This window comes from Equus quagga, chromosome 16 (genome assembly GCF_021613505.1).
Source record: "Equus quagga isolate Etosha38 chromosome 16, UCLA_HA_Equagga_1.0, whole genome shotgun sequence".
NCBI lineage: Eukaryota > Metazoa > Chordata > Mammalia > Perissodactyla > Equidae > Equus > Equus quagga.
Window position 1 is genome coordinate 9,506,976 of NC_060282.1, and position 25,508 is coordinate 9,532,483.

General features: G+C 54.0%; 1 protein-coding gene across 4 annotated transcripts in view; it reads left to right on the forward strand.

The window, feature by feature from the left end:
• ST3GAL1 (ST3 beta-galactoside alpha-2,3-sialyltransferase 1) overlaps positions 1–25,508 on the forward strand; it is an 85,779-nt gene that overhangs the window by 44,815 nt on the left and 15,456 nt on the right. For 2 of the 4 annotated variants that reach the window (XR_006885569.1, XM_046641837.1), the window contains one exon: positions 1,380–4,654. Coding sequence is in view for 3 of the 4 variants with exons in the window: in XM_046641837.1 (XP_046497793.1) it covers positions 1,380–1,408 (29 nt within the window). In the remaining variant the exon portion in view is untranslated. Of the gene's footprint in view, positions 1–1,379; positions 4,655–6,326; positions 6,382–23,714; positions 24,606–25,508 lie in introns of those variants that run through there. The other 2 variants (XM_046641836.1, XM_046641839.1) reach the window with 2 other exon arrangements.

The following is a 25,508-nucleotide window of genomic DNA, read 5'->3' on the forward strand; positions in this document are numbered from 1 at the left end:
ACTCCCTGCACTGCCTCCATGAGCTTGGGTGGGGAGAGAAGAGGCATGCCACTGCCTACAATCTTCTGAGGCTCCCACTTGCCCTTGGGGTGAGGCTGAACCTTTGGGCCTGGCTTCATGGGCCCATCTGTGTTTTTCCACCTTCCTTCCTCTCCAATCCCATCTCTCAGTGTTGCCCACTACCCCCTCCCACTGTAGTGTGAAGGGGACCTGGCATTTGCCCAATACCTAAAAATAGTGGCTCCTGGTTTGGGAGCCCTCACCGTATGCCCAGGCTGGGCTGTGCACTTTGTGTGTGTCATCTTGTGGGATCCTCACAAGAACCCTCAAAGTCTCATAGCCAGTGAGTGGCAGAAGGGAGGACTGAGCCCAGGTTGGCAGGGCCCCACACCCTCTGCTCTTTTCTGCTAGACCCGTGCTCTCTGATAGAGTGCTCCCAGTCATGGGAGTGGTCTGGATCTGCCCTGTCCAGGCCCTTAGCCACTAACCACAGGAGGCTCTTAAGTGCTTAACATTTGGCTAGTGTGACTGAGGACCTGTATTTCACATTTTATTTAATTTTAATTAAAAATGCCATCTGTGGCCCATGGCTGTGAAGAACTGTGAAAATCTTGAGATGTTACCTTACTGGCAAGCTCACAGGTTAGCCTGCTGGCAGATGCTGGCAGAAGAGCTGAGCTTCCTGCATCAGAGACAAAGCACACTATTGCTCACAGCACAGCAGGCAGCCGGAGCTTGGTGTTTGTATCATTTCTACTTGCTCCCCACATCCCGAGGCTCTACTCCCTAGATGAGGAACCACGATCTTTTATAATGGGCTGCAAGCAAACCTACCCAACTTTTCCCCAGAGGGAGACAGCATCTTTATTATACTGGATGGTAAGCGCACCTGAGCTCTGCTCTGGAGGGACGCATGGCCTCTGTCTTCCTTTCTCCGTACATCCTTGAAAAGATGGTCCGGAACGGAAGCTGTCAGTGCTTTTGCTCCTAAGACACACAGAAGTGCAGGAGACGCACGGAGAATTGTCTCTCTTCAGCGGCTGCTGCATTGGGCAGCACAGCTCTAGACTGCCCACAATGCCTGCTCTGGGATGTTCCACGTATGTTTCATATTCACCACCCTCCAGGAGCCTATGGAGCTGGCCTCACTTTCCCCATTTTGCAGATGAATAAGCTGAGGCTCACTCCAGTTCCTCCCCCTGAACATTCAAATTGCAGCTTTTACCTATTACCCATTACTAACTTTGCCCCCCATGCTGCAGAGAAAACCCCCAAAACTTGGGACGTTTGTCCTCCTGGCTCCCTTTCAAAACTTTACCCTACAAGACTTTGGGATTCTTTTTCTCTTCTCCTTTGTCATGTTCTTCCCATCTTTCCAGAACCAGTGCCAGGCTCGCCGCCTCCCTGAAGCCCTCCGGTCCAGCACGGCTTGTGCCGATCTCTCCTGTCTCTTCTCTAACACAGAGCATCCCATCTCTTTCTCTGGAGACCATGCCTCTACCTTCCCGCGCCCACTCTCCCCACACAGTGCCTATCGCAAGGCTTGGGGGAAAGCAGACCAACAAACCAGGACCCCACAAACAATCCAGAGCCCACCAACTCCTTGTGTATATCCTGAACTGAATTCACAGTGACTGCCCGCTTCCCGTTCCAGGGTCCAGGGAGTGCGTGAACGGGCTTGACTGACCCAGAAAGAGACAAGGGGTTATGAAGCGACTCAAAGAAAAGCTTGTTGGATTGCATTGAGTTTTGGTAAATCCACCCACGAGGCAGAGAAACTTGACATTATTTGCCTTCCCAGCCGGCATAAGGAATGAGTCTCGTTTCCTCCTAGACGAGCTGAGGGCGGTGGAAGATGCCTGGGCTGGAGTCAGGAGACCACGGTTCTGTTGCAAGTTCCAGGGCCAGTGGGCTGTGTGACCTTGGGGAAGATGCTCCCCTTCTCCAAACCTCAGTTTCTCATCTCTGCAGTGGGACTGGACGGGGAGAAGAGGAGCTAGCTCCTCAAGGTGCCTTCCAGCCTTCCTTCCAGTCCTTGCTTCCTTGCCCCTGGGTCTGGAGAGCTCAGCTTTGCCTTCACAAGAACAAGTGCCTCCCTGCTCCTCCCATAGCCTGCTGCCCCTCTGAGTGGGACCAGCCCCTCCTCCTGTAGGTTGCAGACCTCCGGCTATCTCCACTGAAGGACCGCTTGCTTTAAGGATGTACTGAGAGAGGAGCTCTTGATTCGAATCCAGCCCCATCCACCTGCAGCCTCCACACGGCACACCGTCATCTTCCTTGCCAGCCATATTGAACACTTACTGTCAGGCTTTGTGCTGAGAACTTTCTGTCATCTCTCACCGAATCCTTGCAACAACCCCAGGATGTGGGTGCTTTTATTCTCTCTCTTCTGCAGATGAGGAAACTGAGGCTTGGAGAAGTGACGTGGCTTATCCAAAGCCACAGAGCTGGTGCGTGGCGGAGCCTGGGCTGGAAGTCAGTCCTCCGGACCACCTGCTCAGTTCTACTCAGCGTGAATGTTGGTAGGAGACAGAATAACTGCGAAAGGAAGGCTGCATGTGTCAGCTTTGCTGCATAGCAAACAATCCCCAAGTCTCAGCGACTTACAACAGATGCTTATTTCTTATTCCCGTCACGAGTAGACTGAGGGTCAATTGCAGGCCACCCGTGGCTCAGCGATGCTCCTGGCGTTTTCTTGTTCTCGGTCGAAGGTCAACGTTGAAGGTGGTCGCAGTCTAGACATGCCCCGCCCGTGCCAGAACTGAAAGAACCATGCAATCAAACTGAAAGCTTCCTCTTAGAGATGGCCCCGGTCCTATCTGTTCATACTCTGTTGGGCAAAGCAAGGGAGATGACCAAGCCCAGCATCAGTGGAACGGGGAGGTGCAGCCCTCCCACAGCGGGGGGTGTGAGGCAATAAATGTTTGCGTTATGCAACTGGCCACAGACCGCTGGGCTCTGCGGCCAGATGCGTGGGGCTGACCCCTGGCTCTGCATCTTTGAAGCCACGTGGCCTTCAGCACAGTGCTTCACATCCCGGTGCCTCAGCTTCCCCATCTGTAACATGGGGATGCTCATTATAGCTCTGTAGCAGTCTCCAAGGGCTGCTGTAACAAAGCACCACAAACTGTGTGGCTTAAACAAGAGAAACGTATTTTCTCACAGTGCCAGGGGCTAGAAGTCCAAGATCAAGGTGCTGTCAGGGTTGGTTTCTGGTGAGGCCTCTCTTCCTGGCGTGTGGACAGCCAGCTTCTCGCTGTGTCTTCACACGGCCTTTCTTCTGTGTGTGCAAAGAGAGCACTGTCTGGTCTCCCTTTTCCTATAAGGGCACCAGCCCTGTCGGATTAGGGCCGCACCTTATCACCTCTTTTAACCTTAACTACTTCCCTGAAGGCCCTATCTCCCCATACAGTCACAACATATGACTTTGTGGGGACACAATTCAGTCCATCGCAAGGCGCTATTCCATAGGGCTGTTGGGAGGATTGAGTGGGTCAGTGCCTGGCTCACAGGGGAGCACTGAAGAGATGCTAGGTTGCTATTGGTACTTGGTTGTGTCTTGTCCCATGCTATGCTCATTGCACATTCCCCGGCAATGAGGAGTCCTCATTCCTTTTATCTTTATATCCTTGGTACCCATCTCAATTTCAGGCACAGACTAGGTGATCAGAAAATATATTTTTGGAATCCTACAATAAAGCACAAGGCAGTTTCCAGGAGCCAACCAGGGTTGGGGGTCGCTGGGCTGTGCTCCCAGCTACGTCACTAACCGGCATGTGACCTTGGGCAAGACTCTGTCTTATGCCAACCAGGATCCATCATATTAAGACAGAGGTCGTTTTACCAGCAAAATCTCAGCAGATTTCATTTTTCCATGGCTTTTTTGCCTACACTGCAGTAGTTGGGCAACGTTCAGAGCCAAAGTTGACTTAGAGAGATCTTTTTTTTAACAAATATCTTGTTATAAACTCCAAAGTGGCTGCAATTCTCCAAGCCCCCTCCCACAGGTACTGTCCCCCACCAGCAAAGCACCACAGTGACCGTGCGTGACAGCGCTGGGCATAGCTGGGCACCAGGAGGACTTATTCTTGCTGCTTTGTGTCTGGGGAGGTTTCTGAGTCTTGCTTATGAGTCTGGGTGTGTTTTGATCTTAAATAGCCACTCACAGATGCAGAACCACCAGGCTCGGAGCGACCTCTTGGGATTCCGTGGCAGCGCTCAAAAACCTCGTGTCTGTCTCTCCTTCGTAATTTGTGTTACCTTTCCCGCGTCTGGCCTTGCTTAGGAAGGGCTGTGTCTGAGGTCATTTGTTTAGCAGAGGGCTCCATTAGCTGGGGATGAAAACATCAAAGGACATGGGGACAGCCAGCCTTTCCAAGCTCTCTGCCTGATGTACCTCAGCTCGGCAGTGTCACAGAGAGCACTATGTGAAAGTTCTGGGCCTCCTCCCAGTGGCTGTGAATTAATTATTGGTATGATGAATAATTCAGTGTGTGTGGACTCTCTCAGGCTTCATTTCCTGAGAAATGGGAACAGTGATACTTTGCATGAGGCATGTGGCATCTGACCCAGAGTAGTTGATGATGGTGAGGAGATGATGATGATGGTGATGGTGATTGTGATGGTGGTGATGATGATGGTGCTGGTGGTGGTGGTGATGATGGTGATGGTGATGATGATGATGATGGTGGTGGTGATAGTGGTGGTGGTCATGGTGATGATGGTGTTGATGATGATGATGGTGGTGGTGGTCGTGGTCATGATGGTGATGATGACAATGGGGGTGGTGATAGTGGTGGTGATGGTGATGACGGTGGTGATGATGATGATGATGATGATGGTAGCTTAGCCCTTAGAGAGCACTTACCACGTGCCAGGCATGCTTTAAGCCATTCATATACATTGACCTTCTTTATCCTCTCACCATCCTAGGGGGTAGGCACTGACAATATCCCTGTTTTACAGGTGAGCAAGCTGAGGCACAGTAGGCTAAGTGACTCACAGAGGGATGTGCAGTCAGGAGTGACAGGCTGGCAGTCCCCGAGCCACTGCATATACAGCCTCGAGGCTCATCCGATGTTAGTCAGTTGCTTGTTCTGGAAGAAACACATGTTGCTTGTTTGGGAAAGCAATTACTTTAATTAAACTATTTTGTGATTTGCAAAAATTCCTCCTTTTGTGTTGTTTCCATGGAGAGTCAGAGGCAGGCCAGGTCCATCCTGGGCACCGACTCCCTCTTGCCAGCCGGGGCGGCCGCTATGCCATATCGACAGCCGTGGGCCTGTGGGTCATTCATTATTGACGTGCAGAGGTCAGCGAGCCCAGGTCCGCGGGCGCAGGTGCACTCAGGTGAAAGGGAGAGAAAGAAGCCCAGGTCATCTTGACCATCGAGAAAGTTCTTTTTGTGCTTGCTTCCACAGCACATAGACTAAAATTGGAACCATACGGAAAGTTCTTTGCATCCCCACTCCCAGAAGGAAAGCATTTTGCACGCCTCACAGGTGACAAGAGCCAAGACAGCCTGTGGCGGAAGCTGCTGCAGGCTCAGGAGTTATTATTAATACCTTGGGCAGAGTATTATTATGATCATTTGTTGTTGTTTGGAGAGGGCCCTCCCATGACTCAGTATTTAGAAGAAAACCTAAAACAACCGTAACACCTCGCTCATTCTCAGATTCAAGTACACTCTCCCTTCACAAGATGCCCAGCAGTCTGTTTCCTGCCAGTTAGAATATTCCGGAGTCAGACTGCGCCCCCTTCCCCACCATATGATCTGGGACTTGCCACCAGCCCAGCTGCAGGTGCCACCTGCACAGGACTCTATCCTCTGTCGTGGGAGAGAGAAGGGCTTTGACCTGACAGACAGGCTCCCAGCCCCGCTCACCCATTTGTGACGCACCCAGCTGCTCGGCTGGCCTCTCTGAGCTTCGGTTTCCCCCTCTGTCCGATGATGGGAGGCTGGAGCTGTGAGGTTAGACCATGTGTGAAGCAGCATAACCAGCGCTGGGCACGCGAGCTCTCAGGTGGGGAGCATCTGCTCCAGCCTGCCCTCTGGGCAGGAAGTGGTCTGAGAGGTCGTGCAGGAGGAGCTTTCATTTATAGCTGGAACATGAGGGACCGCACTCGGGTCCCCTGACTCCCGCCAGCGCTCTGTAGGTGTCTGCTGCTCCCTCGTCATCGGCGGCCAGGCCCCAGGTTCTGTGGCTTCACATTAGCACTTAGGTTTCATTCCAAGCCTCTGCACTGAGCACGTTGTGGGCGCTCCCTGGTTCCATCTTCACACTCGCTCCTTGTGGTAAGTCTGAGTTTTTTTTTTTTTTTTTCAGATGAAGATACTGAGGCTCGGAGAGGTTAAGGAATGCCCCCGAGGTCCCACAGCTGGTAAGTGGCACAGCTGGGATTTGAACCCAGCTCTCTTTGACTCTCTTTGTGCTCTTACTGGCCTGGCTTTCTCTGCCTTCAACCGTGTTGAGATGATTGTCCCCTGCCACTCCAGTGTGGGGGACATGACTTGGTCCTATGTCTGCCATGCCCTCCTCCAGCTCCTGGGACACAGCAGCCTCTCTGCATGTCCAGGATGTTTAGAAGGCAGCCCTTCCAGTCCCGTGTGGTGGGGCAGTGTTCAGGAAATGGGATGCTCATCTGATCGTGGGAAAGTTCTGGTTAATCAAGTGTTTCCCCTTTTCGCCGTATTCAAATGCATGAACGAGTCGCCAACACGGACAAATGAGCAATGCATTCTGCCACTGTTACAGTGATGGGATGTCCATGTGCAGGCTGGATCCACAGACCATTTCGAACATGGATGTGTCTTTCTTTGTGCTTCAGAAAGTAGGACCCTTGTCTTCGTGATGGGAAGGAGGGCAGGGAGCCAGTGGAGGTGGGGTCCAGCATCCTTGCCGTGGCTTTGACTACATCCATTTCACCTGGTCCTGCTGCTTCTCATGTCCTCTCTCTCCCGTCACCAGGAGTGCCCATCATCACCTCTTCCTCATCCTTGAAACCCACTCTCTTCTTTTCAGATTTCCTAGAACCTATTTCTGAAAAATCTTTGAGAATGAACAAGCCCCACTTAGTAACATGACCGCAGATGAACTGCCTGATTTGGTCTTCGAAGTCTCCAGAGAAAAGCCCTGGGGGGGCGGGGGTGGTGGTGGAAGCGGGTGTACATTCTGGGGTCACCAGCACAGACAGTGGGTGTGGTCTGTTAAGTGGTTTGGTTTTCAGACTACCGTAGGGGAGGGGAGGAGGACCGGCAGCTGGGCTAGGGGTCCCCGCTCCACCTCAACTAGAAAAGCTCGGTTTCAGGAGCTTGTTTCTGCCTGGGTAAGACCCAGTTTAAAGAAAACATGAAAACCACTTTCTAAAGGCAGGTGTTCTTCTCCAGAAATCCAGAAAGCTGTTTCTGGGTCTGGCTGTCCCACATCACACTGTGTGGCTTTGCCAAGCCCCTTCCCTTCACTGAGCCTCAGTTTGTCCATCTGTACAGTGGGATATGGACCAAATCCTGCTAAGCTTGACCCTTGGCTGTGGTTTCCCAGCCAGGGCATCAGTGAGCCTTTGATGATGCTCTTGAAGGTTCCTGGGTTGACAGGGAAGAGCCATGAGGGCAGAGAGCTGAGAAGGGATGGTATTTGATAAAAATAGCCCATCCTCCATGGGTACCCTGGTCAGGACAAACCCGAGCCACACACACACACACCTGGGTTCAGGAATGAGCCCCCCGTGGCTGACAGGGGCCATCCCACCATTCTAGCAAAGTCCAGCTCCAAGGCTCCAGGCCCTCTGGGAGCCAGGCCCGGGGGCCCCACGGCAGGGCCAGGTGCCTCCTCGTGTGCTGTGTCCCCACATCCTGCCCCAGCCACAGAGGAGCCCAGCAAGCGGGACGCACACTTGCTTGCACAGCTCTGGGCAGCTCTACAGATGCACAGTGCGGTTTCGTAGTATTTTTAGCTTTGTTGTTTTTGCAAAAGCCAAAGGAAGTCTGTAGGCCGAGCTGTACCTTCCCATCCCTGAGAACGGCTGATCTGCTCAGCCGAGGACGCACAGAGCTCAGTGCAGAGAGGAAACCTCCGAACGCAAGGTCCAGAGGTCAGAAGGCACCTGCTGTGAGCTGGAGCCTGTCCTGGGCCATTCCTGGTCAGGGCTGACTGAGGTCGTCATTGCAATCATCTCATTTTCCATAGGAGGATGCTGAGGCCCACGAATGACCAAGACCCCCGACCTTTCGCTACGCACAGACCAGAGAGCACCTCTGCTCCCTGAGCTGGGCGTGCTTTTCACTCTGCCTTCTGTCCACACATAGCAGAGGGCCTACCGCCGTTCTCAGCAACGAAAACACAGCAGTAAGGGACCCAGAGGAAGTCCCTGCCCTCCTGCTGGGAGGGAGACAGACACACAGAGAAGGAATTCACGCTACAAAGGAGTGTCATTTTGTGATTGTGTCTGTGAGGGAAAAATGCAGCCAAGCAAGGGGATAAGGACAGTGATGCTGTTCTGGGGTGATCAGGGAAGGCCTCTCCAAGGAGGGCATTTGGGCAGAACTGTGAATGCAGCGAGGGAGCAAGCCATGTGGATTCTAGGGTAAGAACATTCTAGGTGGAGGGAACAGCATGTACAGAGGCCCTGGGGCAGGGAATATGTTTATTGTACCATCTCCCCCTTTGATTCTGATTCTCTGTGTGTGTTTGCCTCCCCACTCTCCCAGCAGCACAGCTACAATTCATCTCGATTGTTCCCTCCATCTGTCACCCCGACGTGTCTAGGGGTGTGGCATTGGGTAGTGGTTGTGTGGCAAGAAAAAGCAAACAGAATTTAATGAGGCAGAAGAAAAGGGTATCTCTAACAGGAAATTACTTGCCTCACTTCTTAATCCTCTTGTACAGTTCACTTGGGTGACATTTAAAGTAGTTTTGTATTCTCGCTTTGCATTTATTCTCGAAACACATGTTCAAACCATGAGTTTTTAGTGCACTGTAATCCACTATTTCAGGCCCATCTTTCCAAGCAAGGCGGGAACCTGGATTCCAAAACCACAGAAATAGAGCAAGAAATCATGTTGGGGCTGCACCGCTGACTCAGTTGACCTCGGGAGAGGGCGCCGCAGTGGCAGAGCCTGGGGTGGGGGGAGGGGGGCATGGCCATTAGCAGGCTGGGATCTCGGGCGGGCCCCGCCCCGCTGGGAGCTCCGTTCACTGGCCCTCTGATGGTGGTACTGATGCCTGACTGCTGCATGGGTCAGGCGCCCCGGAAGCGAGATACTTTGGAAGTTAGGGTCCCTAGGTTCTATCTTGGTGCCACTACAGGCTCGTGCAAAACCTTGGGCAAGTCACGTCCCCTCCCTGAGCCTGTTTCCTTACCTGGAGAAGGAAGCAGAAATCTGTGGTCCTCCCCACGTTCCTCTGCGATCCTAAAATGCCGCAAGCCTTTGCCTCCAAGGCAGGCAGCAACCGCGCACAAGGAGGACAGAGCCTCCGGGCAGCTCCCCTTTCATTTTGTGGACCTGTGGTCTCAGCAGAGAGACGCCCCGCGCAAGGGGCACGACCTTGGTGGTCCTGCCTCAGGCGTTCGGATGAGAGTCTGAGCAGTCCTCGCCTCTCCCTGATCTGGGACCTGAGGCTGCAGAGCCAGAAACTCATTTCTGTGGGCAGAGGAATGTCTCTCTTTCCTCGGGGCCCAGAAGGACTTACTAAGTCTTCGGTTAACTGAATCTCATTCAGCTGGAAAAATAATCATCAGAAAGCCGTTCTGCCTGGTTACTGGCCTCTGAGCACCTTGAATGCATCTCACAAGGAACGCTCAGAGAGCTTCTGTACCCCGGGACTCCGAGCCCGGCGCTCCCTGCTTCCTCCCCCAGGGGCAGACAGCCTGGTGGTCTACTGGCAAGCCCATCGTCAGTCAGCACCACTGAGTCGTCCGTCTGTCCATCTGCCCATTGGACAGTCCCCATGAGAGGCCGGGGCCAAGGGTATAGTACCAGGAACACAGAAGTAAATAAGCCACGGTCCGTACCCTCCACGGCAGTTCAGGCTCAACCTGACCACTTTGTCCATTTGGTCCAATTCCAGAGAGTTCATGGCTGAGCTCACTCTCAAGGTCAGCAAAATGCAAACTTTTAGAAACTTTCACCTGTCGCTGTTACCTGTTTTTTTCCAACGTCTGCCCACATTCGTTGGCTTAACGTGTTCCGTGTTTACTGAGTGAATAATGTCTCTCTCTTCTTCGGTCCAATCAAATTTTCTTCTGGTCCATTCCATCCAATACATCCAAGCCCCAGGTGAATTCTGGGGGGCTGGGGGAAGAAGGACTCATGGTTAGTTGGCAGAAGACGTGAGGCTCCTGGGTCAGAGACAAGGGACTCTGTTACTCACGGCACAGCCAGCAGCTGCAGCATTGGGTCTGTGTTGGCTGCCTTCCCTGCTGGGAGCCCTGGGGCCAGGCAGAGGGCCAGGCAGAGGGCTGCACATGTGATGGGCTGCAGCACAGAACAGGAGCCCTGAGCTCGGGGAATCCGCCGTTCTGCAGCCAGCAGTAGGCAAGCCATCTCTTTGCCCCAGAGGGACACAGTTCCTCGTGTTTCCTGATTGCTTCCTGCAAACACAACCCTGAAAACGGATCCAGATAAAGAGCGGTCAGGGCCTTTCATTCGTAGTATACCCAGAAATCACATATGAATATGAGACCCATGGAGGAGTGTCTCCATTGAAAGTCTGGCCTAACACCTACTAACTGAGGTTAGGCAAACTGCAATTGCTGGACAACTTGTTTCTCTCTCTCTCTCTCTCCCTTTTTTTTTTTTTTCGCTGAGGAAGATTGTCCCTGAGGGAACATCCGTGCCAGTCTTCCTGTATTTTGTATGTGGGTTGCTGCCACAGCATGGCCACCAACAAGTCATGTACATCTGTGCCCAGGAACTGAGCCCAGACTGCCAAAGCAGTGCATGCTGACTTAACCACCAGGCCACAGGGCTGGCCCCTTGCTAGACTTCTTTTCATCTCAGTTTTTTTATCTGTTAAGTGAGGGTGATACCTACCTTCAGGTGATTATTGAAGATTATGTTAGAGAACTCTCCTAAGAATACAGTAGGAAATAAAAGAAAGTCCCTGGGCTCAAGGAACCTAGTTGCATGCAGAACTTTTGCAGCTATACACAAGGATAGACTGTCGGGAAACAAAGGCAGAGAGAACGCAGAGGGTGGTGCTCACCATGACTCAGGGATACAGAAGGTTCGGGGACACTCTTTCCAAGAGCCTCACATTGGCCCAGCATCCTGAGTCAAGTAGAGGGTGTCTTAACATCTGTAGATTCTGGGCAGGGCAGAGAGCCTGTGCAAAGGTCCTATGCTTGGCATGCTCGCAGGAGAGCGCAGGGGTCCGCGTGGCTCCAGCAGAGTGAGCACAGAAAAGGCGTAGAAAATGGGGTCGGAGAGTAGGCAAGGAGCAAGCAGCCCTCGCAGGGTCTCGCAGGCTGGGACAACAGCCCTGGTTTCTGCAGATGACCTATTCCAGACACGGGATTGTTATCTGGTGCTCCCACGGGTCTCGGGACACCAGTGGGTGCTGGGCTCCTTGCCATTTTAGCGGCCAGGTTGATCCTGCAGTCTTGAGTCTCCATTCTAGAGGTCACCAGACGTTGTTCCCCGAATCCCTTCAAGAGCCTCTGGACGCCCCTATAAATTGTTGGAGTTAGAATCTCCCCATGAAAGTCAGTTATCTCTTTAAGCCCCAGTCAACTCTAAACCTCCGCCCCGGACCAGCCGGCAGCCTCTCTCTGTGCATAAGCTCTTTGGAACCCACGCCAGATCCCTGAGGCAGGGGTGGGGTGCGGCTTTCCTACTTCTGGGTAGTCTCTCCTTTGTCACGGTTTCTGCACCACCCAAATCGGCCCGTCCTTTGCTTCTGGGGACAGATGTCAGCCTGGACGTGCATGCAGTGTGCCTCCCTAAATTCCTGACCACGTTACAGGCTTCAAAGGCTGTCGAACGGATGTCCTTGGACTCCGAATTTATCACCCTTCAATCCACACTCATAAGAAGCTTTGTGGATTTAAATTCCTTTTGTGTGGCTCAAAATATGAAAACAGATCCAGCTCCTTCTCATATGACCCTAATCCTGGTTAATCGTGTTTCTCGGGGCGCTTCTCCCGTCCGCCCGTTCTGAACCACTATCTATGCTTCCGGGGATCTGCTTTCCAGCACAGGAGCACGCCAGAGGCAGAGGGGTAGGAAGAGAGAAGAGGGAGATTTGCAAGCACAAGGAGGGTCTCTCCCAACCTGCCAGCACTTCCTGGGTGTGGGGGGACGTGGGCAAAGGGTCAAGTCAGTGCAGGAAGGAGTGGGGAAACTGAGGCCCCAAAGGAGACAGGCTTTCCAAGGCACCAGGATGGAGACAGGGCTGCTCTCCAGACTCCAGGGGCATCGTGTGCACCCTCCTGCAGTCCAGCCTCCATATGCCAGTTGCATCGCTACCGTCTACTGGCCATAAACCATCAGTAGCTCCACATTGCCTTCATCCCAAAGTCCATGTTCCTACAGACTTCCATGACCTGACCCCTGCCCACCGCAGCCTCTCTGAAGGGCACTCTCTGTTTTCCATGGCCACATCAAGTCCTCCAGCACCACTGCCACCGCCGTGTGCTTTCTGGAAGCTGCCTGGTTTACCCCACTCTCTCCAGTCTCCTCCATCAGTGCGAAAGCTCCCGTGTCTTCAAAGCCCATCTCCAGGGCCACCTCCACAGAGCCTTCCCTCTCCATCAATTGTCACCAACCAGCCACTTCCACATCACTGGGGCCCTTGGCGTTCCCTCCTTGGAGGCGCTGGTCCCTCATGAGCAGTTATGTGTATGAACCGCCCCGTGCTGGAGGCTGGAGCTGGACCGGCCTGGCTTTGCTACCTAGTGGTGTGGACAGACCTGCCGCTTGGTGGGTGCAGCGAAGCGTTACAGGTGTCGTCCCGTGTCCGGGGGAGGCCGGGCAGTGCGCCACTGAAGAGCAGACTTGGGGGTCAGCCCTGGCCCTTCCAAGATGTGCGACCTTGAGAAAGCTACCGAAGTCCAAGGGCCTCAGCTTCCCCATCTGTATAATGGGGTTGACAGTCCTACATCCCCCATAGGACCTGACACTGCCGCTTTCATGCCCTAGTGAGTCTTTAAGAAGCTGTGTGGCCTGGGGACAGCTCAGCGTCTCAGAGCCCAGCTTCCTCCTCCCCTGCAAAGCAGAGCTAAGGGTACTGGCCCCAAAGGTCCACCAGGCGCCTTGCCAGGTGTCGGACACAAAGATGTTTTAGATATTGACCCTGCTAGACCGGTGGGCAGACTGCGCATGGATAAGATGGGGAGGTTGAGGCTACCAAACCAATCCAGAGATAGGGTGAGAAGAGGCTACCGGTGGGTACCAGATCTGCTTCAGGATGTTCTGGGGACCTTTGTCCACAGGGAAAACAAGAAGTGTTCTCCAATAGCTTGATATTTAAGTCCAGCAGGAGTCAGAGAGCCCACGAGTGGAAGGGGACAGGCGAATCAGTATTAGAAAGGGGCCCAGGAGTGGGTGGGGGTCAAGCTACCTTGACCACCTGGAGTAGCCGCAGGCTGAAGGGACCTTACCCTGTGGCTCCCACCAGCATCTGGTGTGTTCCTGTGGGAGGCAGGGCCCAGGAGGGGGTTGGTGGTTGGCACCAGGCAGCCTGGCGGCTTGTGGGGCCTGGAATGTCCTGAGCCTGGAACCAGAGTGGTGCCCATGGGGAGACCTGGTTCTGTCCCTGCCACGGGCCATCTTAATGACGTGAGCCTGGACAAGAAGACCTCCTGATGGGGGGGGTTCCTGGGTAGCAGCGGGAGCAGGGTTAGGAGGATTCCAGAAGGAGCAGCTACTCGAGGTGGGAGGGGACCCGGACCTTGGGGGGACCCAGCTGGCCCTAGCCGGCTCTTCGTGCAAATCGTCTGAGGCTGGGAGCCCCGTTCCTGGAGCAGATGGGTTCTCTGCAGTGGGTGGCAGGGCTGCCTGCAGGACTGTGGGACCCCCAGCAGCATCCTAGCAGGATGCAAACGGTGCACTCAGAGTGGGCCATTGAGGGCAGGTTAGTGAAAGGGTCATTTACGAGGGCGCGGTCTGGGGTAGGGAACACCCAAAGACAGTGTGGTCCCTCGGGATGGAAACAGTGGGGTGTTTCCCCAGCCCTAGGATGAGGAAGGGGATAGTACTGGACTCCCAGACAGAGCCGCTTGGCAGGAGCAAGAGGCCACTAGCCCTTGGCTGCCCCACGGGGAGGGGGCCAGGGCCTCTAATCTCCTACCTGTGTTCCCATGGGCCAAACCCCACAGGCAGCCAGCCAGCGGGGAAGCCCACTGATGCAGGCCCCAAGGCCAGCCCCTAGGCGCAAAAAAGCAGGGCAGGAAGGGTGCAGGGAACTTGTGGAGGGAAACCCAGGCTCAGTGCCTGAGCCCCCGGAAGGCCTGGCTGCACCCCTTCGGCCCGCCCTGGCCATGCCTCTGACCAGCACGACGTAAGCAAGCCTTAACCCGCCCTGAGCCCGATCAGAAAACCCCACTGCTTCAGACCCTGGAGGACTTCCCCGGGCTCCCTGGGTGTGGCCCAGCCCTTATGGGGCACCACAGCTTGCCCGGGCTCAGCTCCACCCTCCAGCCCCATCTTGCATCTTCCTCTCTGGGTTTCTGCTGCACTGGACCTTCTCTCTGAATTTCTGTTCCTTGGGACTCAGCTGTCCTCCCCGACAGGCCTTTGTACCTGCAGCTTCCCCTGCCTGGAGGCTCTTGTCCTCTGCCTCGTTACCTGTCCATCCCACAGGCTTCAGGCCATTACCACTTCCTCGGACATCCCCCAGCTCCATCCCATGCCCTCCTCCATAGCACTGAAGGTGATTATATCAGTCAGGGTTCTCTAGAGAAACAGAACCAATAGAACAGATGCACGTGTATATTGAGAGATTTATTTTTAGGAACTGGCTCACGTGGTTGTGGGGCTGGCAAGCTCAAAACCTGTAGGGCAGGCCAGCGGGCTAGAAACTCAGGCAGGATTTGATTTCTATGTTATGGTCTTGAGGCAGAATGCCATCTCCAGGAAACCTCAGTTTTTCTGCTTCAGACTTTCAACTGATGAGTTGTGGCCCACCCACGTTATTGAGAATAATCACCTTTACATGAAGTCAACTGGTTATAGTTGTTAACCACATCTATGAAATACCTCCACAGTGACACCTGGACTAGTGTTTGACCAAACTGCTGGGCACCATGGCTTAGCCAACTTGACACATAAAATTGAACCACTATGGCTATTGTAAATTCTTTGTGTCATTTCTTAATCATCTTGGCCTTGGCCCCACTTTGTAATGTAAAGTTTCAGGAGGGCAAGGACAAAGGTCATTTACTTTCTCTAAGCATTGTTTTGTCTTGCACTTAACAGAGTGTCTGCTACATAGCAGGTGCCCAGAAATTGTTGCATGGAAGAAAAGAATCGAGAGAGAGAATCTGCAAAAGGGAGGGCAGTGTGGTGCTCAGAGGGTGCTGCCCAGACAGCAAGACGTCCAGTGCAGAGCGACTGGCCTGGAGTCAGCATTCAACTCCACACGTGTCCTTCTTATTCCTTCTAAACCTCCCACACACGCACATGTACTTTTGGTTCCTCAAATGCATGATACCAGAACAGAAATTTTCCAGATATTAATACTAACGATCCTTTACTGAGGGCCAGGAATTATTCTAGACTCTTTCGCTATCCATAAACCCGTAGCATTGATGCTGATGCATATTAAATAAGCCAGTATTCTAAGTAAGAATTTTATAATCTGGGGGCTATATGCTAGAGTCCCTTAGGAAAGTGACTGTCGGGGCTAACTAAGCATGCATTCATTTTTTAGCTCCACTGAGTCTGGGGTGAGCAGGGGCTGGCCTCATTGTCCCATTTTACAGATGAGGAACTGAGGCCCAGGGGGGGTGGACTGGCCTAAAGTCCCGAGGTGGCTCCGTGTCATGGCCTGACTGCAGGCTGCTGCCCTAGGGCAGAGGCTGTTTCCATCATCCCCTGGGGGGCACAGAGAGGAGAGAGGCCTCAGGGTCAGCGCAGTTGCTGACTGAGTTAATTAGGGACCTGGGTTTTACTCTGTGGAAGGGGAGAAGCGGCCGCCCCCACTCCCGCGGTGACAAGGAGCCTGTCACCCGTTTACCTCTCTGTGGCGGGGGCCGCCTCCCAGGCCTCAGCCCACCATGGCCGGTTTCTCCCGGATGATGCTCTGTGCAGGGAAGCGGGTCCAGCAACAGCGAGGCTGGTCCTTCCTGACCCGGGGAGCAGAGAGGCATCGAGTGGGTCCAGGTCTCGGCTGGGCGGGGGAACACAGCTGCCACCTTCATGGGTGACTCGGCAGGTGGGGCTGAACTGGAGCCATCAACCAGGGAGGAAACAGAACAGACAAAGAAGGGTTCGTGCTGGCCCACACAGGCCCTGGCAGTGGTCACACTGCTGTCACCCAGCAGGGGTCCTCTCTATCCCTCTCCTGCACCTCAGACACCGGGCTCAGGGCGGACCCCAGCCCCAACCCCTCTGGGCTCTACCTCCCCTGGAATCTCGTTTCACCACCTCCCAGCGGAGGGTCTGGTGCAGGTTTGGGGCCGTTTGATCCATGATCGTGCTTAGAACAGGGTCCGGCAGAGAAGAGCCCTCCGTAAATGTAGGTGTCCTTCCAGTTTTTAGATTGATTATGACTCTCTGCGGCCACCTCAGGCAGGAACGATGTTTATCTCCATGTCATCGACAGGGGACCGGAGGCTCAGCAGCCCCTTCCCATCCCTGGGTCACCCTGCAAAAGGCTCGGCCTTTCGCCTTTTCCCTGCAGGGGCAGCTGCTGGCACAGAGTGACTTCCGTCTAAGGACGAGGCGCGTCTTGGAGTTGGGGCTCACCTGTCTTCTGAGCCCTGGCACCATTCGCTGTGTGTCATTGGACGAGTCACTTCTCCCTTTGAGCTCCGCCTGCACATGTGTCAGATGCGGTGGGGCCGGAATGACAGGGCTGAGGTGCATCTGGTGCTCCGTGCAGGACAGCAAACTGCTGGAGGGATCTGAGGAAGCAAACTGAGCATTCGAGAGCACCGGCCACGTGCCAGCCACAGCTCTGAAGCCTTTCCTCGCGCGGACTCACGTCTCTCCACACAACCCAGTGAGGCAGGCCCTGTTCTGATCCCCACATATGCATGAAGAGACTGAGACAGAAGCTTTAGGCAGAAGGATCTCGTTCAGGGGATCTGGTGCCTGCAAAGCTGTTGGAAAGGTGACAGGCAAGGGGGCTCTGCTAGACTGCAGCCAGCATCAGGGCCTTGCAAGCAGCAAGACCCAGCACGCCCCAGAAGTCTTCCCATGCAGACCGCATGGATGCTCTGAGAACTGAACCTCTGAATAGAGAATTTGGGCGTGTGAACTGCAGACGCTCCGCTGGCCGCTAGCCCCCTCATTGCTTGGGGACCCCTTCCCTGCAGGATCTCAGAGGTCATGCATGGCCAGTGGAGCAGAACACAGTGAAGGGTTGGCTGTCCGGCCCCTCCAGAGAAGGAAGCAACTGACGCAGCCAGTCGGAATCACCATTTCCATAATACCCCAGGTTTGTTCTTTCGTGCCTGGTTTCATTGGGTCTTTTAAATAACCCTGCTAGTAGGGCAAGCCAGCAGTTCTGTTGGGCTCTTTACAAATGAGGAGCCCGAGACGTTGGGAAGAAAGAGAATGGACATTCGCGATGCACCTGCTCTGTGCCGGAGACCGAGCTGGTCCCTTGTGTGCGAGCATCTTATTCACAGCAACCCACCATGTGGGCACCATTAGTCCTGCTTTTTGGATTCAGAAAGCGAGTGTCCGAGGGATGCAGGCCATTGCCCAGGAGCACACAGCTAGGAGCATGAGTCAGCATTTGAACCCACGTCTGTCTGTGCCATTTTTTATGCCAACCACTGTTGGCCATGATCCATTAGCAGGTCCTTCACAGAACCAGAATCGATGGGTTCAAGTGTCCAGCGATCAGGCCTGGGCTGGAGCACATGAAAGAGTTGTTCTTCTTTGAAGGAAAGTTGGGAGCCCTCACCAGCCAGTTCTTGTTCCATGCGTCCCCTGGGCCACCGTGTGAAGCCAACCAGGCCCCCAAAGGCCGGGTCGTGGTGGGATCCGTTTTTCAAGTCTCTGAAGGTTCACGGACACTAAATCCCGACAGCAACTCCTCACGGGTTGAGCTGGAAGTCATGCTCACTGTGTGTCCCACAGCGGGTGTGCGAGGAGCCGCCGTGACAGCAGGTGGTACTGGGCCTCCCCCGGGGGACAGAGGTGGTGGCGGGCACAGGTGGCAGCGACAACCCTCTGGCCTGTTGATTCGTTCCCTTCTGCCACCACCTGCTCACTCGGCTGCCGAGAGGAGATTTGCCATGGCGCCTATGGGCCCCACCGTCTTCTCCAGAAAGGCGAAGCCCTTAACCCGTGCAGGATGCCACGCCGGGCACCAGCACACCGTGAGGCGGAGGAGACACACTGTGATTTCCAATGCTGGCAGCGGCGGGAGCTTGTGCCGGCCCGTTCCTCCCGCCGGGGGCTGTAAGAGCTGGATAGGATAGCGCTCCGGCTCTCTGAAGCCATTCCACAACAACCACGGCAGCCAGGACCTGAGGGTGGAGACCCCCGAGAGGAGGGAAACGAGGGGGCTGAGTCCCACGTTCCCTGTGCTGGCTGTAAGTCCAGAGGGCATGCTGAGAGCAGCAGGTCCTTGTGCTGGGCAGTCTCACATTGGTGGAGAGCAAAACAAATAAAGTAATAAAAAATAGATTTCAGGACCACCGAGTCAGCCAAGACCCTAGGGCAAAGGGAACCACAGGGAAGAGAGTCGCCCTGTGCCCCGTTGTCCTCTCAAGGCATCTCCAGTGGAGAAGTTGCCGGGCACCAGAGCCTGGGAGCCCGAGCTGGAAACAGCAGCGAGAGGCTGAACGGCTGGACCGAGCGTTTGGCCATCTCACCAGGGCAGGGAGACAGAAATTGGGGACCAGGGCCCACAGGAAGAGGTGCCGTGGGCGGCATCCCGGCTATGGGACGTGAAGGGCTCTGCCCTATGAGGAAGGGCAAACCGGAAATAACGAGTCGTCATGCAAAGGGAAGGGCAGCGCCAAGCATCCCCATCGCCAGCTGGAACAGGGTATGTGCCCTGCTCTGCCTGCCCCCAGGAGAAGGAAAGTTGCTTTCTGAGTAAGGACAGCCTCCCCCATGCACGGCAGGGGCGCGCCGTGTCCGCGGGTACCAGGCGTGCCAGGAGGCAGGACCAGATGACCCCAGAGAGACAGAGAGAAAATAGACAGCAGAAGCAGACCCGCATGTTGTCCAAATGTCACAAAGTATGGACATAGCCTTTAAAATAAGGGTGATGAATAACTGCAGGAAGAGAGACGACAAGATGGAGAATTTCACCAGAAAACTAGAACTTACAGAAAAAGTACCCAGATGGAAATTCTAGAACTGAAAAATAGAATAACGGAAATGAAGAACGGACTATATTCTTTGAACAGATTAGACACGGTGGAAGAGAGGATGGACACGGTATACCCAGCTCAAGAGGTTGGAAAGACGGCAGGTTTTCAAACACAGAGAAATGACAAGAAAGGAAATAATGAAGATGGGAGCAGGTATCAATGAAATAGAACGATTAGCCCTGGCAACGTCAAAGGAGCAGGAGGCAGAAGCCTCAGTTGGATTGTTGTCTTTGCCCCCATCTTGCTGTGTGACCGTGGACAAGTCACTTGCCTTCTCTGAACCTCAGTTTCCCATTTCAGGGGAAGAGGCATGATCATGCATTTCGCTCAGTTGATGTGAGGGTCACGTGGAGGACATTGCAGCTGTTTATTAGAAGTGCTAACGTTGCCACCAACCTGCAGGACTCAGTCATTTCACCAACCACCACAGCGCGGGAGGCTATGCACAGAGCTCGCAGCACATCCCAGCCATGCAATAACTACTGTGCAGTCAGCAGGCATCAACGAAACGTTCAAAAACCCATCCTGTTCGTTCATTTGCTTTTCCAGGCATCGGAAACAATTCTTCTCTCTGCGGCTGGTGACTGCCACCATCTTCCTATTGCCGAGGGAGTGTGTCTTCATTAGGGACCCTCCATAGGGAAATCCTTACTTTCTGAGTCCTTGCCAGGGCCCTGACATGTGTCAACCGTGTGCTGGTGACCCCGCCAGGCTGTCACACACACGGTCTCTGTGCCTCCTCCAGGGTTCTAGCGTGTGGCCGTGAGATGCCGGCCACTCCACAGACAGGACCGGGAGCCTTGTCCCCTCGCCTCCGTCTCCTCTCCTCTTTGCTTTGGGGAGACACGGCCGGCCTCCCTCACCTGCACTCTTCGCACACAAAGATATCTGACCCGTGGCGCCTCGGCATGGGTTCCATTGCGTCCCCACGTGTTCCCGGCTGCCTCGCTCACAGCGTATGGGGAAGTCACGCGTTCCTCCTTTCTTCCCCGCAGCTGGGGAAGTGGTGGAGGAGGCTTTTTGCTTTTCCATTCACTTTTTTCCAGGGCTTTCCAAAGTGCTAATTGATACAGCCCAGGAGCCCCTCAGGGTAGGTGGGATTCCCACCGAGCACACTGGCCCTGGAGGTGTTGCCCCAGACGTGCCAGATGGACGGGAGGAGTGTGTCACTGCCCCCTCGCTCCTGCCGCTCAGCCTCGCCCTCTGTCCCAACTCTCACCCCACCCCCAGCATCAGCTTAGAACATTCCCGCCGCTCTCAGGGAGCCAGGACGTGGCAGGGCGCCTAAACCTCAGTTCAGAACTTTCTTTGATCCCAGCAGCTCAACAGTCACCTATTGGAGTGACCTTGTCTGCCCTTGGCATCAGGGTACAGAGTCAGAAGGACATCAAGGTCCCTGCTCATTGTAAAGAAAATGTAGTGGGACCGTGTCACTCCTCTGCTCAGACCCTCCAGCTGGTCTCCTTGTCACTCAGAGAAAACTTAGTCTTCATAGTGGCTTCCACAGCCCCCAGCTCTCCACCCCACCCACGTACGTGCCTGCTCCTTTCTGATCCCATAACCTGCTCCTTTCCACGCTGATCTGGGCAGACCAGCCTCCTTTCTCCCAAAGGCACCAGGGCCTTGTAGGTGTCTGGGAAGCTCCCACCCGTGAATCTTTCGTGGTGTATCCCAGCCACCTAGCACAGAACCTGGCAAACAGAGGCCCCAGCAAATGGGTAATGAGTAATATCGAATGAATGGACACACCTTGCTCGGTTGATGGCCCCCAGAAGTGAACAGAATCTGTGTTATTTTTCAGCCCCATTTTCCAGTTGAAGGAATGGTTCAGAGAGGGTAGGTAACTTGTTCACAGTCGCACAGCAAGTGGGTGATACAGCCTGGTGAGGATCAGAATCTTCCAACTCTTAGTCTGTGCTTTCTTGCTCAGATCTCTCCTCTGAATTGTTGGCCCTTGCCTTTCCCTTCGTTCCCTTCTGCGTCCCTTCATGCCACGTATGTGCCAGGGGATGGGGCCCTAGCAATGAGTGAGGCTGAGTTTCTATCCTCACAGAGCTCCCAGCCCAGGGAGGAGACAGATGAGTGAGTAAACAGCACAGGCAGTGTCGAGCCAGGGCACTGCGGGAGCCAGGAGAGGCCCCTCCTGGTGCGAGGAGTGGTCAGGCCTTCTTCCAGGAGTCAGCGCCAGCTAAGCTCTGAAGAATGAGTAAGAGCCAAGCAGTGTGGGGTGGATTTTCTGGACAGTGGGGATAGTCTGGGCAGAAGCCCAAAGGCAGAAGCAACTGTGACCTCTCTGGGTCAGTCATGTTGCTTCAAGTTACAGGTAATCTGCTTTACACAATAAAGGGGATTTATTCTTTCATGTCACTGAAAAGTCAAGGTGTAGGGTGGGCTGCAGGTATGGCTAGATCAGGGCGTTAGCACCATTTGTCTGGGCCATGTTCAGCTCTCAGCTCTTCCCCATAAGCTACCAAAATGGCCAGCATGACCCTGACTTCCACATCCAAACATCACACCAGCTAGAGACAAAGAAAGTTTCTTCCCTCCCTTCCAAAGCCAGGGGCCTCATTCTGATTTGATGAATTAGGACACATACCCATCCCTGGACCAATTACTGTGGTAAGAGGAGGGGGAACCCTGTGCAGGCCAAATTAAATCAGAGCCTGCTCTTGAAGACAGGCAAGTTAATGGAACTCAAATGCCAGAGCTGCTTCGGATGGAGGGGCAGGGGCGGCTGGAAGGGACAGCTGTGGACACCAGTAGGTTCTAAACACAAGCCAGGCTGGTGTGAAAAGTGAAAAATGGAGCAGTGGGCAAATCAAAATGACCTCGCCCCCGGAGCGAGGAAGCTGCAGGGGGTTGCACCAAGCATGTCTTGAGCCCTAGAGGTCGCCAAGATGGCCCCGTGGATTTAATCTGATTTTCCAGCTGCCCCTCTTTCTACCAAAAGGTAATCAATCTCCCATCAGCTGTCACTTTACTGGAAAAAATATGTCCTGCTCGTTGACGACCTGCATGTTGAGGATGGGGAGGAACTGATCAGATAGGTAGAGATGGGGGCACGTTCCGTGCAAAGACCGGAGTCACAGGCTCCGGGGCAGAGGGGTGACCACAATTGCACAGAAGGCTCGAGAAATCAGGAACGTCTGGGGACTTGTGTTATGAGCGTCTGAGGAGCCCCCGCCTCCTCTGTTTGATTCAATATACTCCCTTTCTCTGTATCCCTCCAACTATGGTCATCCTAAGACCAGTTCACAGATGGAAGTCACTTCCAGAGCACAGCCCTTCCCCCGTTCTGGTGCCCCGTGCCTCCAGGTGCACGGAATCAGAGCATTGCAGGCGTGCGTCCACATTCCGCTTCCTCCTTCCCCATGACCGTGGGCAAGTCATTTAAATCTCAGTTTCTTCCAAGGGCAAAATGGGAACTCTATCTAGCTGGCAATATACTTTGAGGATTATCTAAGGAAATAGATAATTAGGAATGTACGATCGTGTCTGGCTTTTCGTGGATCATCCAAGAACATTCATTCATTCAGTACACTGAAAAAGGAAAATTAAGGTTTAGCAATTGCCTAACAGATACCAGAAGCTCAGTATATCTCAGTTTATCTTATCTTCATAGCCATTCTGTAAGTGGGGATATGATCATCCCATCTTACAGAAAAGGAAACTGAAGGTCAGGAAGGTTGAGGAACTTTCCCAAGGCCACACAGCTGGTAAACCAGAACTTGAACCCGGGCCCTCTGAAGCCCACTCTGTGGGACCGAGGCTGATGGGCAGAGCCTGAATGCCAGGGTAAGTGGACGGTCTGGGCCAGGTACCACGCACACCATGTTTCTTGTTGAAATTCAGAATCCAAAAGAGTGAAGGTGAGGAAAAGCGGCCTGTATTAGCAGTCGGTGGGCAGTGCTCCGTGCGCATCGTTGACTCAGTTCACACACTTTGGCTGAATCCTTAAATGTCCTAGGTTCTGGCTGCAGGAAAGATGGGTGGGACACCCATGTGCCTTAGCAACCTTGCAGAATAGACGCTAACATCCCATTGTTTGCAAGCACACGCCGAGGCTCCAGAGGGCATATAGATTGCCTACCACGTCTGCTTGACCATGGAATGGAAGATAATGGAATTCAGCCTGGAGGAGGTGGGGAGAGAGAAATATTTTTTTTATAACAAGGTAATAGAATGTCATCCTGTTTTCTTCCTCCTTTTCCATGCAGATGACAGACAACCCTCAGTGCCTTCATCAAGCCGGCTGTGTAACCGCCACATCTCTGGTGACAGCATCGGAAAGACCGAGTTCTAATTAAGGGGCATCACACGCCATCCTGTCCGGAGGACGGTGGCCAAGACAGCTTCCCTTTATCCTGCACTGTGACCCTCCCTTCGAGGTCCTCACCCCCAAGGGACCCTGGACTGTCACAAAGATTAATTACCCCTCAGCCTCTTTGGATGAGAAAGGAAATCACTGTTAAGTTTGATTAAAGCTTCATCAAGAGGCGTTATCGGCTGTTGAAGGATTGCTAAGGAAGCAGGCTCCTTTATTTCCTGAAAAGACAAATTATACACAGGAAAAGCCAACCCACATGAGTGGTCCACTCAGCCTTTGACTGTCTCGGGGTGTCGTCGACACATCAGCGGAAGGGAAGTCGGCCGTGGCAGACCTTGAGGCCCCCACGCAGCCCCACCTTACCTTGGGATCGAGCCTCTCTCTCTGAGATCCTTCTGCAGAATCCGTCCTCAGTTAGTTGTGATTTCCTCCAGCCCATCCCCGGGAGGCCCCCAGCAGGGAAGCAGAAATGGCGACCCACAGGAGAAGGATTCTCAAAGTGCTCACCCTCCTCATCCTCTTCATCTTCCTCACCTCCTTCTTTCTGAACTACTCCCACACTGTGGTGACCACCGCCTGGTTCCCCAAGCAGATGGTCCTCGAGCTCTCGGAGAACTTCAAGAAGCTGGTACAGTATTCCCACAGGCCCTGCAGCTGCGCCCGCTGCATCGGCCAGCAGAAGGTCTCGTCCTGGTTCGATGAGAGGTTCAACCGGTCCATGCAGCCATTGCTGACAGTGCAGAACGCCTTCCTGGAGGAAGACGCCTATAATTGGTGGCTGGTGAGACCTGGGGCTGAGGGTGGGGCTGAGGGCGAGTAGGGGGGCGGATCCCGGCTGCAAAACGCTCGGGCCCCGGTGTGCACCTGGGGCCCTGCCAGGTGCGTAGCAGGATTCAGAATACCGGTCATTCGTTCATTCAACAACTATTTATTGAGGATCTGCTATATATAAGTCAGAGCAGGGGGATCTGTATTCGCTTCCTGTGTCTCTTGTAACAGATCATCACAAACTGGGTGACTGATAACAACAGACATGTATTCTCTCACAGATCTGGGGTCAGAGTCTGAAATCAGGGTGTTGGCGGGGTTGGTTCCTCCCGGAGGCTCCGAAAGAGAGTCTGTCCCATGTGTCTCCTAGCTCCTGAGGGTTGTGGCAGTCCTTCGAGTTCCTTGGCTTTTGGACGCATCCCTCCAGTTTCTGCCTCCATTTTCACAGAGCCCGGTGTCTCTGTCTGTCTGGCTGAGCCAGGCCAATGGAGACTTCATCCCTTCTTCCTCAGGGTTTCGGGAAACAGGAGGGCATGAGATTCGGGGCCCACAGCCGACCCAGTGGGCCTGAAGGAGTGTTAGGTGAGAACTGTGGGGTCCCGAGCTCCCATCCTGCCTCTAAGCTTCATATTCCCCGTTGGCTGATGGGCGTCAGTATCCCGGTTAGCGAAGGAGACGGAGCAGATGAAAGCTCTAGCAGGAATAAGAAGATGGGAGCAATCACTCCCGGGTCAGTTTACAAATTACCCACATGCCCCGCAAGCCAGGAGACTGAAGGCATCCGGCCACGTGGCTTCGGGAAAGGGCCCGTCCCTGGCTGGACCCACCACCCTCCATCAGCCTGCCGACCCGGTGGCCTTCGCCTCCAGTCTCTGTCCCAGACACCAGGACGAGGGTCCCTTCTTCCCCCGATGTG